The 20,362-nt window shown below is 39.8% G+C and overlaps 1 protein-coding gene across 9 annotated transcripts in view; it reads right to left on the minus strand.

The window, feature by feature from the left end:
- Positions 1 to 20,362, minus strand: part of LOC140196160 (NAD kinase-like) — a 117,454-nt gene that overhangs the window by 30,145 nt on the left and 66,947 nt on the right. For all 9 annotated transcript variants that reach the window (XR_011885638.1, XR_011885640.1, XR_011885637.1 and 6 more), the window contains exons 8-11: positions 13,479 to 13,636; positions 11,235 to 11,334; positions 8,228 to 8,385; positions 3,897 to 3,979 (exon numbers count right to left, since the gene is read on the minus strand). Coding sequence is in view for 5 of the 9 variants with exons in the window: in XM_072254909.1 (XP_072111010.1) it covers positions 3,897 to 3,979; positions 8,228 to 8,385; positions 11,235 to 11,334; positions 13,479 to 13,636 (499 nt within the window). In the remaining 4 variants the exon portion in view is untranslated. The remainder of the gene's footprint in view (positions 1 to 3,896; positions 3,980 to 8,227; positions 8,386 to 11,234; positions 11,335 to 13,478; positions 13,637 to 20,362) is intronic.

The raw sequence follows: 20,362 nt of genomic DNA on the forward strand, positions 1-20,362 counted from the left end.
TCACCCACGGCATACTACCATCGGGGAAGAAGTAGAGGACCCTGAAGATACACACTCAGTGATTTAGAAAAAAGCTTCTTCCCCTCTGCCAACAAATATCTGAACAGACCAAGAAACAACCCATGAACATTACCTCAATAATTTTGCTCTCTTTTTGCACTTTTATTTACATATAAAATATACATTTTATAATATAGTATATATGATTGCAATTTGTAGTTTTTTTATGTATTGCATACCACAGAACAACACTGGATTTCAAAAGATATGTCTGTGACATTAAACCAGATTCTAATCAGCTCTATGAAGAAGAGTTATCTATGGTCACCTACCTACAGGAAAGATATCAATAAGATCGAACGATTGCAGGGAAGATTTACAAGGATGTCACCGAGACATGAACACATGAATGAAAGGAAAAGGTTGAATAGTTTAGAACTTTAGTCCCTGGAGTGAGGAGAATGAGGGGAGATTTGATAGGATGGGGTGAATACCTGTTAACTTTTTCCTCTCAGGTTGGGTGAGACTAGAACTCAAGGTCACAGATTTAGACTGAAAGGTGAAATACTTAAGAATAATGTAAGGTTTTCCTTAAATATTCTTCACTGAGAATGGTGAGAGAGTAGAACGAGCTGCCAGCAGAAGGGGAGGATATGAGTATGACAGAAACATTTACAGTGCCTATAAAAATCAGCCTAGAGGGCAGCACTGTGTGGATCAAGTTTTTTGATTTCTCAAGTGCCTTTAATACTATACAGTCCTTATTGTTGTGGGAAAAGCTCCGTTCAATGCAGTTTGGCACTTCCACTGTACCGTGGATAATGGACTACCTAACTGGCACATCACATTATGTTCGGCTTCAGAGCTGTGTGTCAGACATGGCTATAAGCAGCACTAGGGCCCCACAGGACACTGTATTGGCTCCCTTCCTGTTTACCCTGTATACCTCAGACTTTAGATAGTGGTGAGTCAAGTCCTCTGCAGAAATTCTCTGATGACTCACCAATAGTTGGATGTATAAAGGGAGGATGAAAACAAGGCCCTGGTGGAGGACTATGTCAAATGGTGTAAGCTGAATCATCTGCAGCTCAACGTTAGTAGGACAATGGAGATTATGATGGACTTTAGGAAGACTAAGCCTGCACTGCCCCCTGGTATTGATGGCCAGGACGTGGTTGTGGTGGGGACCTGGGGGTGCACTCAGATGACGGACTTGAGTGGAGCACCAACACAGAGGCTGTGTACATGAAGGGCCAGAGTTGCCTCTACTTCCTGAGGAGACTGAGGTCCTGTGGAGTATGCAGGCCTCTCCTTCACATGTTCTACAGTCTGTTGTCGCCAGTACAATCTTCTATGCGGTGGTGTACTGGGGCAATGGCATCAACATGGGTGACGCTAACAGGCTCAATAAACTGATTAGAAAGGCTGGTTCTGCTATAATAGTTAAACTGGACACACTGGAGGCTCTGATAGAACAAAGGACGCGAGGAAAGATCCATTTCATTTCTTCTACCAAATTGCATGACCATGTTTCTTACCCTCGGCATGCCACCTTGGATGAACAAAGGAGCACTTTTAGTAACAGACAAGACAACTGCACTGCTCCAAAGAGCACTATACGAGATCATTCTTACCGTCAGCCATTAGGCTCTATAATGAGTTTACCTATAGCCGGGGAAGTGGTGAACCTCTGTTAGATTGGTTGAGGTAACTTTTTTTGTTCTTTCTACTTCTCTTCTAATATTTATATCTACACTTGTGATGATGCTGTGACACTGTATTTCCTTTGGGGTCAGTAAAGTATCTATCTACTCACCACCCCACCCCCCCCCACAAATTTTCATGTTTTAGTGTTTTACTACATTGAATCATAGTGGATTTAATTTGGCTTTTTTGACACTGATCAATGGAACAAGACACTTTCATGTCAAAGTGAAAGCAGATCTCTACAAAGTGATCTAAATTAATTACAAATATAAAACACAAAATAATTGATTGCATAAGTGTTCAAGAGATTCAAAAACCTTTGTCATTCTAACCATACGTCAGCTCTGCAGGGCAGAATGAGACAACGTTTCTCAGGGGCAGTGCAATCATAACATAACAAACGCAACACTAAATAATAAACATAACAATAAATAGTAAAATGCAACAGCCACATGTCAGTTAAGATTCACCACTTCAAGTCAGTATTTAGTAGTTGCACCTCTGGCAGCAATTACAAACTTGACCCTGTGTGGATAAGCCTCTATCAGATTTGCACATCTGGACACTGCAATTTTTCTCCATTCTTATTTACAAAACTGTTCAAGCTCTGTCAGATTGCATGGGGAATGTGAGTGAACAGCCCCTTTCAAGCGCAAACACGAGGATTTCTGCAGATGCTGGAAATTCAAGCAACACACATCAAAGTGGCTGATGAACACTTATTTCAGACCTTCCTGATGGGGGTGGAAGTATATAGGTTATTTGAACAACTTCACCAGCAACTTTGATATGTGTAGCCCCTTTCAAGTCCTGCCACAAATTCTCAATGGGATTGAGGTCTGGACTCTGACTTGGCGACTTCAGGTTGTTAACTTTGTTGTTTTTAAGCTATTCCTGAGTGGCTTTGACTTTATGCTTGGGGTCATTGCCTTGCTTGAGAACAAATCTTCTCTCCAAGTTGCAGTTCTCTTGCAGACTGTATCAGGTTTTCCTCCAGGATTTCTCTGTATTTTGCTGCATTCATTTCAGCCTCTACCTTCACAAGCCTGCTGCAGTGAAGCATCCCCACAGCTTGATGCAGCCACCACCACGTTTCACGGTAGTGGCTCTCTGATGATGAGCAGCACTTGGTCTGATGGCCAAAAAGCTCAATTTTGGTTTAATCAGACCATGGAACCTTCTTCCAGCTGACTTCACAGTCTCCCACATGCCTTCCGACAAACTCTAGCCAAGATTTCATGTGAGTTTTTGTTCCAACAGTGTCTTTCTCCTTGACCCTCTCCCATGAAACTGCGACAGGTGAAGCTCCCGGGCAACAGTTGTATACGCAGTCCCTCCCATCTCAACCACTGAAGCTTGTAACTCCTCAAGTTGTCATAGGTCCCCTCTTTGCACAGTCACTCAGTTTTTGAGAACAAGCTGCTCGAGGCAGATTTACAGCTGTGCCATATTCTTTCCATTTCTTGATGGTTGACTTAAATGTACTCCAAGGGATATTCAGTGAAATTTTCGTGTATCCATCTCCTAACTTGTGCTTTACAAGAATCTTTTCACAGAGTTGCTTGGAGTGTTCTTTTGGCTTTGTGGTGTAATTTTTGCCAGGATACTGAGTCACCAACAGATGGATCTTCCAGATACACGTGTATTTGTACTGCAATCAACTGAAACACCTTGTCTACACACTAATCTTCATTTAACTAATTATGTGACTTCTAAAACCAATTGGCTGCACCAATGAAAACTTATGCAATCAATTATTTTGTGTTTTATACTTGTAATTAATTGAGATCACTTCGTAGAAATCTGTTTTCACTTTGACACGAAAGTTTTTTTTTCCTGTTGATCAGTGTCATAAAAGCCAAATTAAATCCAGTGTTGCAAAACAATAAAACATGAAAACTTCCGGGGGTGGGGGTGAATACTTTTTATAGGCACTGTAAGAGAAGTTTGTGTAAGTACATGGATGGGAGGGTTAGAGGGGACTCGGTCCAGGTGTAGGTTGATGGAACTAGGCATAATAACATTTGCCACGGACTAGATGAGCAGCAGGGATTGTTTTGACTTTATAGTGTTCTTTGACTCTATGACTTTAGACTCTTCCCTCCACCCCTCCCCACCAGTGATAATCTCCAGTCTACTGCAGCATAAAGAACATAAAGGGGTCAGAGGTAGAGGAGTGAGATACTTGCCTGTCGGTGTGTTGTATTTCCTGTCTCCGCCTTCCATCAAATGACACCCACGCCGCATTCCTGGTGTCAGGTGACAACATTATCTACAGAAAGCAAATACAGACCAATTGTAAGCTCACGGTGCTCATCAGAGTGTCTACGCACAATTATTTTACAGAGCTTTGTGTTTATCATTTTTGGAAATGGTATTTATTGCACTGAGTTAAATAATAACGTCGGAACTGCTCAAGTGTCCAAAAACAGTGGAACAATGGAAAAGGTCTCCAACTTTATGTTGTTAGAAGTGAATATCGCAGAGGAGCGCTCTTGAACCATCAACACCTCCTTGATAGTAGAATCAGAATCAGGTTTATTATCACCCACGTCATGAAATTTGTTAACTTCACAGCAGCAGTACAATTTGTCCAAGTCCTGTAACCTCATTGCTTCATCAGCACTACCTACCCCTCCAACTATCTTCAAATCATCTGCGAACTTTGCCACAAAACCATCAATTCCATTACCTAATGCAAACACGAGGAAATCTGCAGATGCTGGAATTTCAAGCAACACACTTAAAAGTTGCCGGTGAACGCAGCAGGCCAGGCAGCATCTCTAGGAAGAGGTACAGTCGACGTTCCGGCTCAGACGTCGACCATACCTCTTCCTAGAGATGCTTCCTGGCCTGCTGCGTTCACCAGCAACTTTTAATTCCATTATCTAAATCAATGACCAACAATGTGAAAAGTAGCAGTCCCAATACTGACCCCTGAGGAACACTACCAGTCACTGGCAGCCAACCATGAAAATATCCCCTTTATTCCCACTTGCTGCCTCCTGCAGGTCAGCCATTCTGCTATCCAAATGACTTCCGAAAATCCACGTAAATGACATCCACCGCCTCTCCTTTGTCTACCCTGCTTGTTACTTCCTTGAAGAACTCTAACAGATTTGTACGGCAAGGTTTCCCTTTACAGAAACTGTGCTGACTTTGACTTATTTTACCATTAGTCTCCAAGTACCCCGAAACCTCACCCTCAGTTATGAACTCCAACACCTTCCCAACCACTGAGATTAGCTAACTGGCCTATAATTTCCTTTCTTTTGCCTTCCTCTCTTCTTAAAGAGTGGAGTGACATTTGCCATTTTCCAGTCCTTCGGAACCATGCCAAAATCAAGTGATTCTTGAAAGATCATGACCAATACATCTGCTATCTCTTCAGCAACCTCTCTCAGGACTCTGGTCCAAGTGACTTATCCACCTCGACCTTTCAGTTTGCCTGGCACTTTTTCCTTTGTAAAAGCAATGGCACTCACTCCTGCTCCCTGACACTTACGGACCTCTGACATACTGCTCGTATTTTCCACAATGAAGACTAATGCAAAGCGCTTACTAAGTTCATCTGCCATTTCTTTTCCCTCCATTACTACCTCACCAGCGTTATTTTCCAGTGGTCCAATATCAATTCTCATAATCCAGAGGCACTATGGACAATCTCTAAGGCATGTGCAATATTTTTAATGGGTTTAAATGGGACAGCTAATTTCCTTTGATTTCAGAACTCTATTTTTTTATATTTCAGTTTTAATTCTTAATGCTGTTATATTTAATCATTGTATTTTATAACATTGACATGTACAGTACTTGAGTGGTGCAGCAACTGTTCCTTTTAATTATAGAGTTGTTTGTTTTTAATTTAATTGTAACTTAGATGTCATTCTTAATAACACAGATGTTATTTTAAAGATAGTCATTGTGTTTCCAGTAATTGAATTGCCAGTATGCTGTTTTGCACTAAATGCAATCTCGGTGTCCTCAGCAATGACAATAAAGCTCGATCTAACACGTTTCACTCTGATTGTTGTCTCTCCTCTTCTACATCCAATGATGAGAGACAGACCTGTTACATCTTGCCAAGCAGCCACTCTTCATGTCCATACAGTAACTACTGGTGTTGACAAAACCAAATCACTCGTGCCCTGTGAATCCCAGCAAATACAGCTCACAGCACGCTGAGCAGTTTGTAATTGTGAGTGAAAAGGTGAACACTTTGTTACCCAAAGACACCAAGCCCAACTGTCACACCACCTGCCAAGACCAGCATCTCCACAGAAGAATCAAATCAAATGTTTAGGCTTGAACACATAATCCAGATTCACAGTTCTGCGCACTGCTGATTTAGATTCACTTGCACATGTACATCGAAACATGAAGTGAAATGTGTCGTTTGGATTAACAACCAACGCAGCTAAGGATGTGCGGTGACAGCTTTCAAGTAGGGTAGTGGTTAGAACAACACTATTACAGTTCTGAGCGTACAGATTTCAAAGTTCAATTCTAGCACTATCTGTAAGGAGTCTGTATGTTCTCCCTGTGATCGCACAGGTTTTGTTCAGGTGCTCTGGTTTCCTCCCACAGTCCAAAGACGTAATGGTTAGTAGGTTAATTGGTCACTGTAAATTGTCCTGTGATTAGGCTGGCGTTAAATGCGAGTTTTTGGGTGGAGAAATCCGGTGGGCCCAAAGGGCCTGTTCTGCACTGTGTCCCTAAATAAAATAAAATAAATTTAAAATCAGAGCTACAAAGGGAATTTGGAGTCCTCATACAGGATTCCCTAAAAGTTAACTCATTGGTTGATTGATGGTAGGGAAGGCAAATGCAATGTTGGCATTCATTTCAAGAGGATGAGAATACAAATGCAAGGATTTAATACTGAGGCTGTATAAGGCCATTGGTCAGACCACATTGCCAAGTATCGTGAGCAGTTTTGGACCCCTCATCTTAGAAAAGATGTGTTGACATTGGAGAGGGTCCAGAAGTGCTTCACGAGAATGATTCCAGGACTGAAAGCGTTAACATATGAGGAGCATTTGATGGCTCTAGGTCTGTACTTGCTGGAGTTTAGAAGAATAAAGTGGATCTCACTGAAACCCATCAAATTTTTAAAGGACTAGTTAGAATGGATATGCAGAGGATGTTTCCTATAGTGGGTGAGTCTGTGAGCAGAGGGCACAGCCTCAAAATAGAAAGACATCCATTTAGAACAGAGATAAGGAGGAATTTCTTATGCCAAAGGGTGGTGATCTGTGGAGTTCACTGCCACAGACGGTTGTGAAGGCCAAATCATTGGGTATTTTTAAAGCGGAGGTTGACAGGTTCTTGAGTAGTCAGGGCATCAAAGGTTACAGGGATTAGACAGAATACTGAGGTTGAGAGAGATAATAAATCAGCCTTGAGAGTATGCCAGAGCAGACTCAATGGGCCAAATGACCTGGCTGTGCTCCTCTGTGCTATGCTCTAAATAATTAACTAAGTGTAGCCACACATTCCACGCCATCTGAGAGATTGCCGATTTATTATAGGTGCTCTTTTGCGAGGTTTATTCATCTATTCTCACAGGAAGATGCCCGTAAAATAGTGTGCAAGATCTTCATGACAACTATGGAGCTATCAAGGGGCCATGCCCACTAAAGTTTCTGCCTCTGCCACCAGTCCTGGCAAAGCATTCCAAGCATGTATCACACTCTGTAAAAAAAAACAACTTACTCCCACATTTCTTTTGAAATTAATCCTCTCACCTTAAATGCATGCCCTCATATATTGGCAACACACAAAATGCTGGAGGAACTCAGCAGGCCAGGCAGCATCTATGGAAGAATACATTGATGTTTCAGGCCTTCGTCAGGACTGGAGAGAAAAAGTAAGGTGGTGGGGGGGGAGGGGGAGAGGAGGCATAAACACAAGGTGATAGGTGAAATCGAGAGGGGGATGGATGAAATAAAGAGCTGGGAAGTTGATAGGTGAAAGAGTTACAGGGCTGGAGAAGGGGGAATCTGATAGGAGAGGATTGAAGGCCGTAGAAGAAAGAAAAGCACCAGAGAGAGGTGGTGGGCAGGTAAGGAGATAAGGGAAAAATGGGAATGGGGAATAGTGAAGGCCCAGGAAGGGTACACAGTTGTGGTAGCAGGTCTGGGTGAGCACATGGTCGAAGAGTCAGAGGGCAGCAGAGATCAGGGGGGGAGCAGTGACAGAGGGTTTCACTGAACTGAATGGCAATAGTGAGATTCTGATTCTGAGGAGCTAGGGGCAACCGGCAGCTATCACCAAGCTCCGGCACTAACACCAACATAGCATGTCCATAGTTACTGCTTCTGGAATGTGGGAGAAAACTAGAGCACACGGAGGAAATACATGCGGTCACAGAGAGAACATACAAACTCCTTACAGGCAGCAGTGGGAACCAAACCTCGATCTTACAGCTGGCATTATAAAGCATTACGTACTGTGCCACACATATTAATCACAAAGGTGGCTGATGCATCATGCTATGAACTGATCTTAACGTGCTCACCTTTAGCTCCATTCCAGCCGGTACTACGATGGGTCGGAACGAAAGGGAGTGTGGGCAGATGGGTGTGATCATGATGGCCGGGACATTAGGGTGCATCATAGAGGCACCCGCAGCTGCAGCGTATGCAGTGCTACCAGTGGGCGTAGACACGATGACTCCTGAAAAAACCAAGCACGCACAAAGCTCATACCCATCCACAGGTAATTCAGGAACCCCACACCCCTGGAGATTCCCAGAAAAGAGCTTCTTTTACCCAGAGACTGTGAGAATGTGTAACATATTACCAGAAGAGGCAGTTTAAAGGGGAAGCTTTAATGTAGCAATTCACCTCAACCACAATCGAGGGCAGAGGTAAGATGAAGGGATGTAGGAATAGAGTACTAACAACAGCACAATCACTTGGCCAAGAAAGTGCACTAGCAACCCTACAGTCTCAGGAGGCTGAAGAAATTTGGCATGCAGCCTTTGACGTTCACCAACTTTTACACATGCACCAAAGAAAACAGAATGCATCACGGCTTGGTATGGCAACCATTCTGCTAGACACGACTACAATTACTGTGTCCACAACTATCTGTACAAAACTGCAGATAGTTGTGGACACAGCTCAGCACACCACAGAAACCAGATCCCTCTCATGAACTCTGTCTATATCTCGCTGCCTCAGTAAAGCAGTTAACTTAATTAAATACCTGATTCATTCCTGAATGTTACGTAGCGCAGAGCAAGAATGACAACAGAGTAGTGATTGACCATTTTTACCCGAGTCATGTTACTGTCTGGATAACTTAGTGTGGGAGCTATGAACTGATTCCGCCAAAACAAAAAATATGCACACTCTAAAGTCTGTTCCCAAAAGAGATTACCTCCTGCACATAGGGGACCCAATTGATTCATCACCTGCCAATCTGCAATATGTGCACCCACAATTCATCTGATACAGTGCACCGACATTAACCATTCTCCCTGCTCCCAAGGGCAGGAGGTACAAATGCCTAATCCACATACCTCTAGGCTCAAAGACAGCTTCTAAACTATCCCCTGGTGCAGTAAGATGGACTCCTGACCTCACATTCTACCTCATCATGGCCTTGCACCTTATTATCTCCCTGCACTCCACTTTGTCTGCAATTGTAACACTTTATTCTGCATTCTCTTGTACTACCTCAATAAACTGAGATGATGAAATGATCTACATGGATGGCACGTTACACCAAGCTTTTCACTGTTCCTTGGTACTTGTGACAATAATAAGCCAATTCACTGACAAGACCAACTTATGCTGCACATTTTTGTTGAAACTCTCTTCTACTGTGTGAATTACTGTAGTTAAAATGCATTAGAGAGTCTCTTCTTTTCACAAGGAGCCATTGGAATTAAATACGCCATGCAGGAGTAAATTACGCAACTTTAAAAGCAGGGCAGCTAAATTTGAGAGACAGGTTGACATCACCATTTAAATGGGGTAGGTAACAGGCGCCCTAAAATTAAATGTATTTATTGCTTACTAATGTCCCCCAAGAAGACCATCAGACAGAGGCAGAATTAGGCCATTCAGCCCATTCAATCATGCCTGATTTATTATCCTTCTCAACCTCACTTCCCTGCCTTGTCCCTGTAACATCTGACACCCTGACTAACCAAGAACCTATCAACCTCAATCTTAAATACACCCAATGACTTGGTCTCCACAGTCATCTGTAGCAAAGAAGGACAATAATGTATAAGGCTAAGTCAGCCTTAATAAACTAGACAATCTTTCCTCAGCCTTTTCCCAAGTATGCCTTCTGACCAATGAAACGGTCAATGACCCCTGTCATTCGTTTCAGTGTGCTGCTTGAAATGCTTTGCACTTTAAATAATGCATTTCTTATGCCATTTTAGACTCCATATCCTTTGCATCACAGAGTCCACCACCTTTTCACCCTTGCAATTTGCCTTGTTGATGAGAGGGGCCAGACTGGTTCAAGCTGACAGGAAGGTGATAATAACTCAAATAACACAACAGTAGTGTGCAGAAGAGCACTTCTGAATGCACAACACATCCAACCTTGAAGTGGTTGGTCTACAGCAGCAGAAGACCATGAAGTGGCCACTGAGGATTGATCAGTACACAATACTTTTGATGCACAAACAGAACTACGTAGGCATCAGAACAGATGGAGCAAGAATTGTATGAACTGAAGGATGGGATGCTGCCCAGAGGAATATAAAGGACTGAGATGACAGAAATACACATGAGGGACAACTACATAGAGACAGTGTGAAAAAGTGGTGGACTCGGTGATGCAAAGGATATCAAGTCTGAATACGATGCTGGGATTGCGAATAGTTGAGTTCAACCCGAGGCACTGACTTGGGTGATGTGATGATCATTAGGCCTATGTTAACACACACTCTATAGCTACAGGTGAGAAAAACCAAACTATCTGGTCCAAAAACACATCAAACATCACAAAATCCACACAAAACCAGAGGTGGATTAGATCAGGGCAATAGGCGCCGAAAGAATGAAGTCTTAAAAATTTCTAACTAGTGTGTGAATAAACTGCCGAATAAAGAGTCATAGAATCGTAGAACACCACAGTACAGAAACAGACTTTTTTTTGTGGGGCTTGTGCCAAACTTTTAATCTGCCTGGTCTCATCAACCTGCACCTAGACCATAACCACCGTCCATACCCCTCCAAATATCTTAAATATTTGGATATTTAAGAGATCCAAATGTCTCTTAAATGTTGAAATCAAACCCACATCAACCAGTTCTGCTGGCAGCATGCTCCACACTCATACCACCCTCTGGGTAAAAAAATGCTCCCTTCAAGATCCCCTTGAACATTTCACTTTTCACCCTTAACCCATGACCTCTAGTTCAAGTCCCACCCCTACTCAGTGGAAAGACCCTGCTTACACTGACCTATCTGTAACTCGCATAATTTTGTACACATCCATCAAACCTCCCCTCATTCTCCTATGCTCTAGGGAATTATGAATATTATTATTCTTACCGTCACCCTGGACAGAAGTGATGAGTCTCCCATCCAAGTACAAGTCCACGTTGGAGAGGTATGAAGAAGGGCCTCGATCCACAACCAGTTCATTCAGTACCTGAAACAACATGCATTCGGAAGAGTCAATGTTCACTGCAATGGCACACTTTGTTCTCACAGCCAAGGTAAATGAACGGCATTAAGCAAAATATGTGAAGTTCATGTAACTTCACAACATGCAATTAGCAGTAGTTTTTACCTAATATTATCTATCATGCATATTTTGCTTCAGGTAGCCAAGTGTGAATCTGAACTTGCCTTGATTGGTCTCTTCAGTAAGAACACAAGAGACATTGTCCAAATCTACAAGCACAAATACAAGACCAGAGAGGATGCAGAGATGATGTTTCCAATCTGCTGGCATTGCAGAGAGTCCAGAGGAGGTTCACAAGAATGATCCCAGGAACAAAGTGGTTAGTGTAGGAGGTGCACTTGATAGCTCTGGGCCCCTACTCAGCAGAGTTTAAAAGAATGAGGGGGATCTCATGGAAACCTATCGAATATTGAAAGGCCTAGATGTGGAGAGGAACGTTTCATATAACGGGGGAGTCTAGGACCAGAGGGCACAGTCTCAGAATAAAAGACTGCCTCTTTAGAACAGAGATGAGAAGGAATTTCTTTAGTCAGAGGGTGATGAATCTGTGGAAGTCATTGCCACAGATCACAGGGGAGGTCAAGTCATTTGAGTATACTTAAAGTGGAGGTTGGTGGGTTTTTGATTAGTCAGGGTATCAAAAATTATGGGGAAAAGACGGGAGAATCGGGTTGAGGGGGTTAACAAATCAGCCATGATAGAACAGTGGAACAGACTCAATGGGCCAAATGGTCCAATTCTGCTTCTATTTCTTAAGGTCTAGGTCTAAGAAAAGCAACAGTAATGCTAACAGTGCAAGGGATAAATGCAAGACAGGACAGTGTGGCACAGCTAGGGGAGCTGCTGCCTCGTAGTTCCAGCAACCCGAGTTTAATTCTGATCTCTGATGCCATCTGTGTGGATTTTACACCTTCTCCCTGTGACTGCGTGGGTTTCCCCAAGTTACTCTAGCTTCCTCCCACATTCCAAGGGGTAGAAGGTAAACTGTCAATTGCAAGTTGTTCCCAGTGCGTAGAACAGATTACAGGGAAAATCAGCGAGGGATGCAATTGGTCTGTGAGCTGTGAATGGCTCAATGAGCTGAAATGGCCACCTTTGTCATTAGGAAACAAGACAAGATCTGGGATGCAGATGTGGACTACAAACACATCACAAATTTTCAATTTGCTGAATACTTTTTGTTTCAAACATCACTTTTGCAAAATAGAAAATAAAAGCACAATACAGCTCTTTGGCCTACAAAGTTTGCCGAACTTTTAACCTACTCTAAGATCAATCTAACACTTCTCTCCCATAAACTCTCCATTTTCTTTCATCCATGTGCCTACCCAAGTTTCTCAAATGCTCCCAATGTATCTGCCTCTACCACTATTCCCTGGCAATGTGATCCACACACCCACCACTGTGTAAAAAAAATCCACCTTCTCATCACCCCCCAACAGATTTTACCACCAAAGGGCAAGCTACAGTAACTAGTTAACCAAACATCCCATGTTTCTGGAATTGGAGAAGAAACCAGCACTGGGGAAAGCCCATGGAAAACATTCAAGCTCCACACAGATAGCACCAGAGATCGGGACTGAACATAGGTTGTTGGAGCTATAGAGTAGGAGCTTACTCTGGGAGGCATGGTAGCACAGTGGCTAACGTAACATTTCATAGTGCCGACGATCAGTGTTCAATACCCGCCACTGTCTGTAAGGAGTTTGTCTGTTTTTCCCATGATCATGTCGTTTCATTGTGTTCCAGTTTCCTACCACAATCCAAAGATTGACGGCTTTGGGCTAAAAACTTGTGGGTATGTTATGTTGCCATCAGAAGCATGGCCAAACCTGTGGGCTGCCCCCAGCACAACCTTGGACTGTGCTGGTCGATGACGTAAATGACACATTTCACTTTGATGTACTTATGACAAATAAAGCTAATCTACAAACTTGATCAGGTCTTCAAAGCAACGCTATATAAAATAGAAACTTCTGCTCGCACAATTTGGTGCAAATTGAACAGGTTTTTATAACATTTCTAATTAGTGACCGTGGCCTTGCTGTTCCTTCCTGTGTCGTGTTGCCAGGAGTTTGCAAAGGGGCCGGTAGTCATTGTTTACATACATGTATCTGCATGAAGGCTTTTTGTGTCTCATTGTCAATCCGACTCTGTGGGATCAGTCCATTATCCTCCACTTGGTACTTGCTCTCTGGCTTTGCTGCTTTTAAATCCTTAACCACCTTCACCTTCAGGCGACTCCTCAGAATTATCCTGGCATCTCCTGTTCAAAGACAAGGTACCAAATTAAGTTCTGTTCACTTATGGGGTTGACCATTCCACCACTGGCTAAAATAGCAATAAAGGCACCAATTACAAAACAGTTCATCTATTCACGGCACCAGCCCACAGTCCCCCCCTATACTTACTTGTGAGTCATAAAGAAACACAGCATAGAAACAGACCCTTCAGGCCAACTTAACCATACATACTACAAATCCCATCTAAAGTAGTTCCATTTGCCTGTGTTTGACCTATATTCCGATAGAGCCTTTCTATCTATATACTTGTCCACGTGTTGCTTTTGTACGTGGCTCAACCACATCTTCTGGCAACTCCCTCTATATTCGCACCACTCTCTGCATCATGAAGTAGCCGCTCAAGTCCCTCGTAGACCTTTCCCTTTTCATCTTAAATCGATGCCTTCTGGTTTTTGATTTTCTTTCCCTGAGGAAAAGATACCCTCACTATAAACTCAGGCCCTTGAGTCCCAGCAGCCCAAGCACTTGGTCACAGAGAATGGGAATATCCCAAGACCAAAACTTAGCATCCAAAACTGCACTCTTGACCGATATTCATAGGCCCGTGAAAATGTTTTGAATGCTTCTATTAATCCTTTAAGCTTCTGGAAGTTTCTCTCTTGCTTGTTCAAGTCTACAGCTGTCAATACCTTAAGTGTTGCACTCCTCATATCATAGGCCATCTCCAAGTTATGAATGCCCTTCTTATGAATACTCCAACATAAAAGCTGTCAAAATATTAGATTCAAAATTCCAACATAGGTTTGTCAATTTGTGCCTTTTTTCTAAGGACTGAGCTAGTTTCCTGTCCTTACATTTTTACTAATTGTTGTTTCTTATCAAAAGTTCAAAGTAAAGTTATTTTCAAAGTACATATACAGAAACATTCATTTTCTTGCAGGCATTTAAAGGAAAATAATGAAATGCAATAGAATTAACAAAAAACTATACATAAACCAAGACTGGCAAACAACCAATGAGCAAAAGAAGGCAAATTGTTCAAATAAAAATACTAAGAACCGCAATTGTAGAGTCGCTGAAAGTGAGTCTGTAGGTCGTGGAATCAGTTCAGAGTTGTGGCGAGTGAAGTTATCCATGCTGGTTTTGGAGCCTGTTGGTTGTAGGATAACTGTTCCTTAACCTGATGGTGTAGGACCCAAGGCTCCTAAACTTCCTGCCCAAGGATAGTAGAGCATGGCCTGGCTAGTGGGCATCTTTGATGATGGTTGCTGTTTCCTTATGGCAGCGCTCCTTGCAAAGGTACTCATTGGTGGGGAGACTTTGCCATCACATTTCTATTCCTGTCCACTGGTGTTTCCATTTTTAATTTTAAATCTTCTTTATTAATTATTATTGAAGATCAACAAAAAAAAATTAAAGTAATCAAGTCAACATGTCAATATGTACATTGAGAAATTATCAAATAACTGATTAACAAAGCTAAACAACATATCAATAGTAATAAGAAAAAATAAAGTGGTAAAACTTTTTTTTTGAAAAAAAGGAGGAAAAAAACTCCCTAGTAACTAAAACAAAAAAAAACCCATTGGGAGCACAACCCTGGAGCTATACGCCATACAAGCTTCCATAAAAGAAAAACATCAATCTGCCAACCAAGTCCATTTACACAAGAATCAGAAGGGAACAATCTTAATTAACTCAAATCAAATCACAGTAGCGGGCAAAAGAACCCCACCTTTTCTCAAAGTCAAATCGAGGATCAAAAGTTCAACTTCTGATTTTCTCCAAACTAAGACATAATATCACCTGAGAGAACCATTGTATCAAAGTGGGAGCAGAGGCATCTTTCCATTTCAATAAAATAGCCTTTCTGGCCAATAGTGTAACAAATGCAATCACATGTTGGTCTGATATGGAAATACCATGAATATATTGAGGGATTATGCCGAACAAAACTGTCAATTTATTAGGTTGTAAATTAATTTTTAAAGCCTTAGAAATTGTAGAGAAAATAGATTTCCAAAACTGTTTCAATACGACCAAAACGTATGTGTCAATATAGCTGTCTCAGTTTTACATCTATCACACTGACTATCAACATTAGGAAATACTTTAGACAGTCTCTCCTTTGTCAAATATTAACGATGTACAATTTTAAATTGAATTAAAGAGTGACTGGCACAAATCGAAGAAGAGTTAAAACCAACTTCAAAATTCGCAACCAATCCTCTATTATCAAGGTCGTGTTAAGCTCTCTTTCCCAAACTTGCTTAATCTTAAGTAAAGGATAATTGTACTGTTGTAATAGTAAATTATAAATTTTCCCAATAAAACCTTTTACTGAAGGATTCATTTTTAAAATAATGTCTAACAGGTCAGATTCTTGTATATATGGAAAATTACTTAAATATTCTTGTAAGAAATTTTGACCTGAAGATACTGCAAGAAATGTGAGTACAAGACAGAATATTTAGTTACTAATTTCTCAAAAAACATCAATCGGCCTTCTTGGAACAGATCCATGAAGGAATAGACTCCGTTATTCCTCCAAAGAAAAAAGGTAGGATCACTTAGTGAAGGTTTAAATAAATAATTTTGATAAATTAAACTATGAAGGTTAAATTTTTTGAGATTAAAAAAATTACAAAACTGGTACCAAATTCTTAATGACTGCTTAATCATAGGATATAAATTTAGATTACAAATTTTGGCTAGTTGTACAGGTAAAGAAGCTCCTAATAACGAAGCTAAGTAAAATTGTTTCACAGCTTTCAATTCCAAATCAACCCAAGGTGGTCGCTCATTTTTATCAGTCCAATATAACCAAGAACACACATAACGTATATTAACAGTCCAATAATACATTCTTAATTAGGCAGAGCAAGACCTCCATCCTTTTTAATTTTTGTAAATGATATTTTCCAATTCTTGGTCTTTTATTATTCCAAACAAAAGATGAAGTAATAGAATCAACCTGATCAAAAAACTTCTTAGTTAAAAAGTAGGAATATTTTGAAATACATATAAAAACTTTGGTAAAATCAGCATTTTAACTGCATGAATTCGGCCAGCTAACGAAAGTATAAGTGGATTCCATCTACAAAATAACTACTTCATAAAGTCCACTAAATGAACCAAATTAGCTCTATAAAGGTCCCTTTTAAATATTTAGGTATTATCATCACTAAAAATTACAGAGTCCGTAACTTTAAAAGGAATGTCATCATATATAGAAGCAGAATCATTTAGAGGAAATAATTTACTTTTATAAAGGTTTAGTTTATATCCCGAAAACTTTCCAATTTCATTTAATAATTTCAATAAACTAGGAATGGATTCTTCAGGATTCGAAGCATAAGCTAAGAGATCATCAGCATAAAGGGAGATCTTAGGAATAGTCCCATTTATGGAAATTCCATGGATGTCTTTAGCTTCACGAAGTGCAATGGCCAAGGGTTCTAACACCAAATTAAATAACAGGGGACTTAACGGACATCCTTGTCTCGTACCCCGCGAAAGTCGAAAAAAAATCTGCAATTATTAGTAATAACAGTAGCAATAGGGCTTTTATATATCATTCTAATCCACTTATTAAAATTAGTGCCAAAGTTGAATTTCTCTAAAACGTTAAATAAGTATTTCCATTCAACTCTTTCAAATGCCTTTTCAGCATCAAGAGAAACACCACATTGGGAAGTCTTAGAAAGGGATGAGTATATAACATTTAACAGTCTCCAAGTATTAGAGAAGGAATAACGGACTTTTATAAAACCTGTTTGGTCCTGGGAAATAATTTTAGCTAGAATATTCTCCAGTCGATTAGCCATTATTTTTGAAAGAATTTTAACATCCACATTTAATAATAAAATAGGTCTATATGAAGCGCAGTCAGTAGGGTCTTTATCTTTCTTAAGAATTAAAGAAATAGAAGCTTCATAAAATGTGGGAGGTAACTCTCCTAACAAAAAAGAATCTTTAAGCATTTCCAACATATATGGAGAAAGCAATTTTTCAATTTTTTTTTAATAAAATCCTACAGAAAAACCATCCAATCCAGGAGCTTTACCAGATTGCATTGAAAGAATAACTTTCTGAATTTCTTTTTTAGTAATACGAGTATCAAGAGTTTGTTGATCTTCAACAGATGTCCTAGGAAAATCAATCTTTTGTGAAAAGACATTCATTTTAGAAGGATCAGCTGGAAACTGAGATTTATAAAGTTCACTGTAAAAGTCTTGAAAAATTTTATTAATGTCTTCATAATTACAAGCTAAACTACCGTCTCCCTTACAAATATTTAAAATTTGTCTTTTAGCTCCAGCTGCCTTTAATTGGGATGCTAATAGCTTATTATTTTTTATCTCCAAACACATAAAATTGACTTTTCAATTTAAGCAAATTTCTTTCAATAGGATAAGTTAATAGTAAATTATATTGTGATTGAAGTTCAACCCTTTGTTTTTATAAATCAATGTTAGGAGAGACTGCATAAATATTATCCAAGTCTTTAATTTGTTTTGAAATCTTATCTAACTCTATTTTTGTCTGTTTCTTAAGCTTTGCTAAATAGGAGATTATCTGACCTCGCAAATATGCTTTAAATGTATCCCATATAATCAATTTCAACATATCTCCTGTATTGTTAAAAAGAAAAAAATCTTTGATCTGAGTCTCAATAAATTTGACAAAGTCCGAACTTTGTAATAAATTTTCTGGAAAACACCAAGGCAAGCTTGCAATATCGACATCATTCAATTCAAAAGCTAAGCTTAAAGGCGCATGATCCAAAACAACAATAGCGTCATATTTACATTTCTGGACTTTGGACAAAAATAGGAAATCAGCTATAATAGATTCTCGAATATTTTTTTGTGAACATGTGAATAAAAGGAATAATCTCTGTCATTAGGATGTAGGTGTCTCCGGATTTCGATCAAACCATAATCAATTAAAAAAAAGAGTTCGTAAGTGATGCTGAACAACTCGGAAGCCGCTGATTGGTTGAACTCTTGTCAATCAAAGGATTTAAACAATGGTTAAAATCACCACCCATTAACAACATATATTCATTTAAATCTGGCAATAAACCAAATACGTTTTTAAAAAAAGGATCATCTACATTAGGTCCATATAGATTAACCAGGACAATTTTTCTATTACAAATTGTCCTTTGACAATTACAAATCTGCCATTAGTATGAGACACAATGTCTTCTTGGATAAATAAAATATTAGATTTAATAAAAATAGATACTCCCTTTGTTTTATTCTGACAAGTGGCATGATATTGAAGACCCTTCCACGTTTTAAAAAATCTATTTTGATCGCTCATTCTGATATGCGTTTCTTGAGCAAAAATTATATCGGGTTGGAATCGATTAATAATTTTATGTCTTCTTTCACTTAATAGGGTGATTCAAGCCACATACGTTCCAACTAATAACGTTCATCTATTTAACTACCATAAAAAAAATGTTAACATATAAATACACGCATACCAACGCAGGCTAATCAAAAATGGCGGTGATAAGTATAACTACGCATGCTCTGGAACTCCGTAATGGGAAAAAATACAAGAAGAAACAAAAACTGAAAAAAATGAAATTAATCCTACAATGAAACCTATAGTTCGAAACTACCTCCAATCCTCCCACCATCCCAAAAGCTAGAAATCCGGCAAAGAAAAAGAGTAGGCCGGGATGCGTCCCCATAGAAAAAGAAAAATGAAACAGAACTCTGCGAGCTGCTCAATTTAAATAGTGGTTTTAAAAGTTTTCCACCCTCCCCTCCCCCCATTTACAAAAAAAAACACAAGGCCCTAAAATAAGAAAGCCCTGTAGAGGAAACAAAAGATGTTTATGTTTATTCATTAAAAATAAACTGGGGAATGCAAAAACAATCTCCAAAGACATCAAAATAATAAAATTAAAGCTAAACAAAAAGAAAAATGTCTATGTAATCTCTAACGAAGAAAAATCAGCACCATTATCCCTTTGACTTACTGCCCAATTAAAAAAAACTTTTTAGAAGAGAAACTGGAATGAAAACAAATAATCAAACCAGTTAACAATCTGTCCGCTGTGTTAATTCACTCAGTATACCAAACAGATTCAGAAAAGTCATTCATCAGTCAAATCAAGAAGTTCACATCTTCTTTAAATGGCCCATCAATCAAAGGATATCCTCAACATATCAGAAATCTTCAAAGCTTGTTTTCTTTCAGAAAATTATTCAGCAGACCTGATACCATTCAAACCTCGGCCACCTCCAAAATGGAATTAACATAGTCCAATGCCGCTTTGGGATCCAAAAAAAACACGGAGTTGAATTTTTAGGAAATAATTTTAATCGGGCTGGATAGCAAAGTGATGGGAATAATCCCTTATCACGGGCTATCTTCACAGCTGGAACGAAGTTGAACCGCTGTTCCACAACTTCCCATGGATAGTCTTCATAAAAACGAATCTCGGAACCCTTGAATTTAAAAACTGTTTCCTTGCATATTTTATGATTTGGTCTTTAACTTTGAAACGAAGAAAACTGACCAAAACTGACCTTGGTTTATTTCGAACTTGAGATTTCTAAGTGAAAATTCTATGCGCTCTTTCAATATCGGGAGGCTGAGGTAGAATATCCGGAAACAGAGATTGAAACAAATTAGCAAAATAATCCAATAAATCCCCACTCTCAGATCCTTCCATCAGTCCAACAATTCGAATGTTATTCCGACGAGACCTTGCTTCCAAATTG

Source organism: Mobula birostris, chromosome 4 (genome assembly GCF_030028105.1).
Source record: "Mobula birostris isolate sMobBir1 chromosome 4, sMobBir1.hap1, whole genome shotgun sequence".
In the NCBI taxonomy this organism is placed as follows: Eukaryota; Metazoa; Chordata; class Chondrichthyes; order Myliobatiformes; family Myliobatidae; genus Mobula; species Mobula birostris.